This window comes from Megalops cyprinoides, chromosome 15, assembly GCF_013368585.1.
Source record: "Megalops cyprinoides isolate fMegCyp1 chromosome 15, fMegCyp1.pri, whole genome shotgun sequence".
Classification (NCBI taxonomy): Eukaryota; Metazoa; Chordata; class Actinopteri; order Elopiformes; family Megalopidae; genus Megalops; species Megalops cyprinoides.
The window spans coordinates 26383965-26392900 of record NC_050597.1 but is presented as its reverse complement, the minus strand read 5'-3'; the positions used below and the strand labels follow the sequence as shown (position 1 = coordinate 26392900).

At 45.7% G+C, this 8936-nt stretch overlaps 1 protein-coding gene across 1 annotated transcript in view; it reads right to left on the bottom strand.

The window, feature by feature from the left end:
- Nucleotides 1–4380: 4380 nt before the first annotated feature.
- The window catches only part of pdzd8 (PDZ domain containing 8), a 58915-nt gene continuing 54359 nt past the window's right edge, over nucleotides 4381–8936 (bottom strand). Inside the window, exons 4-5 of the mRNA XM_036546879.1 lie at nucleotides 8682–8844; nucleotides 4381–8166 (exon numbers count right to left, since the gene is read on the bottom strand). Coding sequence (XP_036402772.1) covers nucleotides 5963–8166; nucleotides 8682–8844 — 2367 coding nt within the window. The 3' untranslated portion in view covers nucleotides 4381–5962. The remainder of the gene's footprint in view (nucleotides 8167–8681; nucleotides 8845–8936) is intronic.

Below are 8936 nucleotides of genomic sequence, written 5' to 3'. Positions count from 1 at the left end.
CTAACCCAGCTAAAACCATACATCAGCCCGCATGGTAATATGCAGAATCTGCCGCAGGACTGGCCTCGGAGAGTCACATCCGTGCAAAATGAGAGAGCCGTAGGCTTTTGTCCTTAAACATGTGCGGCAGATTTAGGGCATTTTTTTTCTTTAATTTCATAAAACTTCAGCGTTCACAAACTCGCAACCCTACGTGAGACACAAAGAAGCAAAAAAGCAATGTTTGCTTAAATTTATTTATTTAAATTAATTTAATTGAAATTTATTCAGTCAGTCAAATAAGCAAGGATTAAAAACAAAGTGCTTTTTTTAAATTTCTACACACGGTGGTGTATGTGTGCCTCATGTACATGTAGTTTGTTGTCTCACTGCTGTTTAGGCTTTTCATCTGCTGGGACCACACACGCTTCTGTTGAAAACACAAGTTTACAGAATGCTTTTCAGCAGCGGGAGACACCCTTTTGTCTCCTGTGTGGACTGAGGCATGTGCATTCATGTATACCTCAGTGCCGCTCCCTGTCAACAGCGCTCCGGGACCTAAGGCGAGCTGTTAGGCACTCAGAGTGCAGAAAAAGACTGTTTGGGATCATTCTACTATCGGGACAATCTGTATAAACACATACAGAGCACGCTGGGATGAGAAATACCTCATGCATTAGACGTGACTTCACTATTTTTCCAGTTCCCTTTCACAAAGTAAAACAAAATAACCAATTCAAGACTCCTATCTGGCCAGAGATAAGCTTTTGTCTCTTTCATTTTGAAAGGGCTGCTCTTGTCATGATGACTGCCATAATCAGCCACTGAATCATTGTATTATCTGCTACAAGCAGGTATGCGGGTGTTTTGATGACTATAATAATTATATCTTGTGGAGATGTGTGTTAATATATTTACATTTATTTTTTGTATGTAAGACACGAATATATCGCACGTACACAAACATGTACTGTATGTGTGTGCATATATGTGTGTGTGCCTTCCTCTTACCTGTAGCCCATGGTTTGTGTGAAAACTGTATCAAATATAAACCAATATGTGCAAAAAAACCCCCCATCTGTGGACGTTTTACATGAATTTAGAAGTTGCTTGGTTGTATGGGTGTGTCTGTGTGCTCAGTGTTAATATTCAGCAAGGGGGAAATCCAGTACTAAACATAGTACAGCACTGTTGTTTTCAGAATATAACACTGTTCTTATTTACAATCCAAATCAATTGTTTGGCCATATTTCAAGTTCCTGAAAATAAAGCGAGGTGCATATTACTCGCAAAAACCACAGGCTTGTTTCCAAATTACAGCAATATTGTTTGATAAGTTGAACATGTTCTATCACCAAATAAGATTTTAATTACCATCTTACAGTCGATACTTCAGATCAGTAGCGGTAAGTAAGTGGACAGATAGCTGTGTTTAAATTAACTACGCTATCATCTTCCATCACATACAGATAAGTGCTGCTCATGGGCGGCAGTGTAGCATAGTGGTTAAGGAGCAGGACTTGTAATCGAAAGGTTGCCGGTTCGATCCCCGCTGATCCACTGCTGCTGTACCCTTGGGCAAGGTACTTAACCCACAATTGCCTCAGTAAATATCCAGCTGTATAAATGGATGACATTGTAAAGAACTGTAACCTATGTAAGTCGCTTTGGATAAAAGCGTCTGCTAAATGAATAAATGTAAATGTAAAATGTAAATGTGGAATTGTACATCCTCTCTTGAAAGTCAATAAGCACCACAGGAATCAAGAACAAGATTAGAATTTTGGTTGGCGACCAAAAGCTTCGAGCAAGCATGTTCGGTGTGTGTCGAACATGCACAGTTGCTGGAATAGGTCTTCAAAACGTGTATTGACTTTTCTTTTAAGAGAGACAACAAAAAGCAGACTTACGGCCACCTGCTAATCAATAATTCAAATATCCGTCTGCCCTCCTTCCAACCTCACGGATGCAATCTGAGAAAGAGCCAGTTGCAGCCTGACAAGGGAATGCATTGCTCGTTTTATCATGTTTGTTGTTTCATGCGAGTGGATGGACTCAAGTTGAAATTTGATTGTCAGGCTAATACTACTACAAGGGATTCTCAAAAGCCGCTGATTAAATTTCAAGTCCAAGGTCTACTTTGCAGTTGGGACTTTTTTCTGTGCTTGGCTGTCATCCACACGTCGAGCCATTTCCCATCGATGCACTCCTGAGACTAGCGGTGGGCGCAGTCAGTTCAATAGTTCCATGTTCATATTCTGTTTCCTCTGTAATTCTGCTCATTCATTCGTTGTTGCATTCTTTGCTCCCTCCTATGAACCTACAAATCAAAAATGCATCCAGAAAAAGTACGCCCTTCAAAACTGCCACCTTCCTAGTTTCTTCATCATTCTTTTGTTACTGTTTTAAAATCATATCGTATAAGCCATATTCTGCATGTAGACTGCATGTACTTTTGCAGGATACTGTTTTACAGGATGAATTTAACTGGATGTTGTTTTGCTGGGCATATCTTTTTAAGGATTCACTTTATCAGAATGTCGATTCAAAGGAAGGAGATGGAAGGACAAATGGGCAACGTAGTAGAGAGGGTTGATTGACATGAATTTGTGTCTGGATCAAAGTGGACTCTTCCTCGTTTTTTTGGATGCACACCAGGAACCGGAGAAAGCTACGAAACGGAAATGTTTACTGAAGAGGCCAAGTAATGAAGGAGATGTGACAGGAGATGTCAACATGTGGGAGCAGGCGCACTGTAATCATCCTGTCCGTCTCACGGCTGGGCTCCAATTATCTGCCAGATGCTCAGATAATGGTTTCACTCGACCACGGGAGTCTGCTCACTACCTAGCAATGGTACACTCCAGGCCAAGATTTTATTCTTAAATGTTCTGGAGGAAATTATGCTTCCACAAACCAGGACAGTCAGACCCAAACCAACCTAAATCGTTTAGGCTTTGGACTTAAGATGCGATGAGATTTAACAGAACCTAGACTCACTAGTAAGAACAACACCGCATATCCACTTCAAATCTGAAGCAAATTACAAATACACAAAATAATTAAATGCGTCAGCATTTTCAGAAGCATATGAATAGGTGGTGATATATACACAAGTTTTTTTAGATGGTGTTTTCTTCAATTTCATTTTTCATTAAATCTCAGGGGCTGATTCAACTACTTCTCTGAAATTTAATTTTATTTCCTTTAAGAGTCCTTCTCCAATTGTTTGTGTAGGCATTTTCAAAATGTTGAATGTCTAGGTACCTCACGGGACAAACATCATGTCCATTTTTACCATTTTATTCAAACATAAACCATGAATATCTGTTACATTTCAACCACTTTTTCCAGCAGAAAGGACAAAAAAACAGGAATCTAAGCAGACTTCAGGTGAGATTGTTTATTTAGGCTATGTACATTAGCGCTTGAATACATTACCCATGTTATAACTGTAACATCTCTCTTGCGAAAATGCTCAAATTGCAGATAGCAATGCCAGACAATGTTCATATACTGTACCATTAGACCATGACGAGGAGAGCGACAGATCTGGAGCGAGTAACGTTGGGTTTGAAGGAGCACAAGTTACAGCAGCGCAAGACACAAACAAAACCGGCTCTTCCCACAAATCCCATTCCTGTCTTGAGCCACGTCATTGGCTAGAAACCTGCGGTGGATCGGTTTTGAGAAAAAGCTGCGGCCAGGAGTAGCGATCACAGACTGAATCCGTCCCGTGACAGAATCACCTTTATCTTCGTTTCCTACAAAAATATTGCACAAAAAATCTGAATATACAACAATTGTAGATAGTAAAGTAGCAGCCAGGTATCTACAGAATGTCACGTCTATTGCACAAAATGTGGCTTCGCTTTCTCGCTCCCATCCAGTCCAGTCCAGTCCAGTCCAGTCCAGTCCCCGCACGCCAATTCATTTACAGGTCCTCACTCCTCTGGGGGCTTTTATGGAAACCCAGTTACTGCAGCAGAGCCACAGCAGAACTCTGGGTTAATTGGAGACCTGGTAGAGTTTAAAGGAATTACTGTCAAGTCGTTTCAAGAGAGACTTTGGCCTTGAGACTGAATATATCCAATATTATATATATTTTTCCCCATAAGCTCCTCAGTGCCCCCTCCCACCAACCCACACACACACTGGTGGTTGCTCCTTTGTGGCCCACTGTGGTCAAACCAGGTGCAAGTACTGAATTTTTTTGGGGGGCCGTCGTGATCTCTCACTACGAGAACTCGGTGCATTCTTCTCACAGACCGTGAGCATGTTGGCGACCATTTTGTGCTGTGTATATTCAGGGCATACATTCATTCGTACATGAAAAAAAACATCTTTCAAAGGCAAAGCGTACACGGTCACACAAAGTCCCCATACACTCAGAACATGTATATGCCCCCCGCCCCCCCCCAAAATTCCCACCCTCACAGAAAAATTGATGCATACTGTACTCTACAAAACATATTACTATTCTCCAGCCTTCCTGTCCCCTGTTTAATATACTGCACTGGAAGAAACCATGCCTTACATACACTGCCTGACTGTATCTTTAACTGGGAGTCTGAACAGCATGTTGAAGCGTCTTGCCCTTGGTAGCGTGATTGAATAGTTCTGCCATAATTTTGCCTGAACTTGAATTCTGTGGATGCCATACACAAACACACACGCACACACACACGCACCACCATTGGCTGGGATGGAGTGAAAACTGCATATTGTTTAATAACCAGGGCTTTAAATTAGAATATTACCTAATTATTTGTTCTACTATCTACCCCCCCAAAACAGGCTTTTAACAGAGCATCGCTTAAGCAAGAGCATCACCAGATACATTTAAGTACACAGACTACAGTAAATAATAGCTAGTCAGTCAAATATGTTGTTTCAGTCTGAATGATAAATAATCCACACAAACAATAATTAAAAAAGTTAGTCTCTCCAACCCTGGTCCCCTAACAGTGATTTTGCCCATATAATTTCAACATGCGGTTGCCTTGCAGTTTGCAGTCAAACACAGAAACGCATCTAAAACAACACCAAAAAAACAAAAAACGAAACAACAAGAACGACAATGAGGAAAAAACAGTGATTTCTAAAAACCAGACAATATGCAAACAAAGCATTACAATAAAAAAGTGCCCACAGACAGTAAATACAAGTGACAGCATGGTTTAAAAATACACCGCCAAAAAGAAGTTAGACACACAGTATGAGACAATTTTTCTTGTTTTTTTCAGTAGGTTTATGGTATACAGTGCTCAAGAGCAAGAGGCTTGTCACAACGACAAAACATATTTATTGATATTTTTCTTTTTCACATGGGTACCTTTCTGTAAAGATCAGGAGTATAGATCACCAGGAGTACGTCACAGGAGTTAAAATTGTGATAAGCTTGACTTCCGTAACAGGTGAAAATATGACACAGAGAAGACTGAGGTGTATAACACATGTAAAACCATACGTGAACTTAGTTTGAATAAAAATACATAAACTTCCTAATTAAAGTGCTGCGACAGACCGAATATCACCACTTGAAAACACATTTTCAAGAGATATGATATGGAGAGTTAGCTTTCTGTATGCGCTGATAAGGTCTGCAGCCACTGCATAAACAGGAGCCATGACTGATGACGGAAAGTGAATGAAAGGGATAATGTCAGAACTGAAAAAAGGCATTTTAACTACAGCTCATTTTCTGGTCAAGTGACCGTTGAGCACCAAGTCCTCCAGGCCACACAGAATTCTCATTTTTAAAAAGGATTTTACACTGAACTGTCTTGTTAGTTGATTGCCGATAAGCCGTTCTCTTCATTTTATTGGGGGGGAAAAAGGAAAAAAAAATGTACAAGTGTATCAGAATGAATGGCTGTAATTCAGTCAATGCAGATAGTTTAACCATGAATGTACACCCACAGGTAGGGGGCAGGGTTAAAATAATTTGCTGTTGGTTACAAGCCTCGTGCCCCTCGGTGATCTAGGGGAGTGCCTCCACGCAGATCTGCTCCTCTGTGATATCATCCAGCAGCTGCACCTCAATGGGACTGCAGATGTCATTGTCGAAGACCTCTGCCCCCATGAGGGCATCCTCGGGGCAGCCCTTTGCCTTGAAGCCCTGCTGCTCAGATGGGGAGGTGCTCTCGATGGACTCCAGGTCCTCGATGCCCGCCCGGTAGTGGATCATGAGCAAGGTGAGTGCCTGCAGCCTCTCCCCGGACTTAGTCAGGGCGGTGGTAATGAGGGCCTTCTTGCGGGCGTCGCCGGTCTCCCGCTCCTCGTGCAGCAGGGCGTTGTTGTGCTCCAGCTCCTGGTCGATCTCCTGCTGGAGCTTGTCCAGCATGAACTCGAGCTTCTGGGAGCGCTCGTCAGTGGGCAGCCCACGGTAGAGGTCCCGGCCGATCTCCTTGACGGCGATGAAGACGCTGTCGTCCAGGCCGCCCTCCTTGCGGGCAAGCTTGGCCGCACCCCCGGCGGGCCGCTTGGACGGGCTGGCCCCGACGTAGGTCTCCGTGTCGCTGCTCTCGTTGTCCGAGGTGTTGGGAGTGTGCTTTGGGGAGGGCTCCACGGTGGCGTCGGGCACCTGCTCGGTCAGCCTCGCCTTGGGGACCTGCCGCAGGTTGAGCAGCCGGGAGCTGGTGTTGATGATGTGGCGGGTCAGCCCCGTGGTGGCCCGGTTAATGGTGGACTTCGCCTCGGGGTCGCCCCCGCGCCGGTCCGCCCCCATGCAGAAGGGGTTCTCGTTGAGACACTTCTCCTGGCACTTCTTGTGGCACACGTAGGCACAGATCATGCACTGGGAGGCCGCCTTGGTCCACACCTTCTTCTTGCAGTACTCGCACCAGGTGGGGTTCTGGAACTGGGTGTCCTGGAAGTTGTGCTTGACCTCTACGATTTGCATGGGGGTGTAGCCGAGCTCCTCGCGCGTTAGCAAGGGCTGCTGGTCGTCCTCCTGCAGACTGCCCTCCCGCTCACGCTCCACCAGCCCGCTCGAGTGCTCCGACTCGCCCTCGCTCAGGTAGGTGAAGTTGAGCGTGACGTCGCCGTAGCACAGCTTCTCGTTGAAGCCCTTGTGCATGCTGAGACTGCGCAGGGCTGTGCGGCTCACGCTCGCCCGGGGCTCTGGGGCGCACAGCCTGAAGGTGGTCTGGAACTCCATGGACGATGTGGACAGGCACTCCAGGGCGATGCTTTCAAGTTTCAGGCTCACATGCCCCAGGCACAAGAGACTGCCCAGTTTGAAAGGGTCCTTACACCAAAGTGCTACGTTAAGGTATTTGTGGTTGCTCTCAACCTCAAAGACCACCGAGGCCTTGCCCCACTTGGCTGTCTGGTTGCGGAATATGGTCTCTGAGGACTCCCACATGGGGTGGTCTTCCACACTGTCCTTTGTGCTGCAGGAGTTCTCAGACACCTTGTCTTTGGCCAAATCTTGCTTGATGGGGTTGGTCTGAGCTGGTGGCGACTCCTCGTTCAGCTCTGGCGGTTTGATGGCTGGTTTAGGCTCTGGCGGTTTTGCGGCCGGCTTCTCAGCAGGCTTGTCCCCATTGCTTGTGGACGGTGGAGGTTTCTCTGATTTTTCAGGGTGCACCTCCCCCCCTTCCAGCAGACTTTGGGTTTCTGCAGATGCTGAAGTCAGCTTAATTTGTGGCCTGGGGGGCACGGGGGGTCGGTTTGGTGGGGGCGGAGGAGGAATGGTGGGTCGTTGAGGCCCCTCGGCCTGCTCGCTGCTTTTAGGGGGCAGGGGCTTGGGTGTCTCTTTTGGCTGTGGCTTCAGTGGCGACTGAAGGCCGGCCAGATTCAGTTTGCGGTTCAAGATGGGCGAAATGCTGCCCAGAGGTTTCGAAGCGAGATTAGCCACGGTTCTTTTGGGGCTTTGGTTAATATTCAGCAGGAAATCCTCCTTGATCTCACTGCTGACCGGTCTGGGGTCCATGATGAGCTCCTCAAACTCAGAGTCCACATCTTTGCTGTCGGTAGCATCCAGGGTGGTGATGGGGACTGGATCCTCCTCGTACACCGGCTGGGACAGGAAGCTTGGCTCCTCCAGCTGACCGAACCCTTCTTGGAGGGGTCCTGCTGATGGGATCTGGTAACGCACAGGCCTTTCATAATACACCTGCACCTTGTCCCCAGCCTGCTTCAAGAGCTTCGGTACTTGGGCAGAAGACGTCACCTTAACACCTGTCCACAAACAGACATACGTGTATCAGGGGCATGCATTTATGGAAATTCACGATTTTTCAGTGGCTGTTTTGACTGACAAACTTTTAAAGCAAAAATTTGCTTCACTACCATGCATTTCCATTGTATTATTCTCAATACAGCCAACTTACAGGCAAACAGTACTTATAAACATATTCATAAAAATCTATGTGTATATATTCCATAGCATATATGAAATATTTAATGCTTGCTGTATAATTCCAAATCATTCATACATACCTGTTGATGACAGAAGACGCATACTAATATAAGGTGAATGTTATCTTTAATTTCATTCTGTTACAGTTTATGCAAGTTGTCATGAGAGAGTGTAATGGCCATGTGTTATTTACATTGATGTACCAACTGTAGTGTGGTTGATTTCATTCCATCAAAACTGCAATAATGTACACATATGTAGTGACTCAGATGAAGCCCCCAGGGTATGACCTGAGGTGACGCAGGGGCAGCCGATAACGTGTCACATTTCTTACCTCCGATGGCGATGAGGCGGTCCCCCTTCTGCAGGTCGGCCAGGGCGGCGGGTGAGTTGGGAGTGACCGTCTCAATGCTGACGTGCACGGCGTCGCCCTCACTGGCCGGGACATGCCGGAAGGTCATTCCAAAGCTCTGGGCAGAGCCTTTGATCACCTCAGTCTGGAACAGATGCCACCACACATGGGGTCAGCAGGGAGTGGGGCAAACATTGTGCATCACACCGTGTGCTATTTAGTGTTCAATTTCATCAT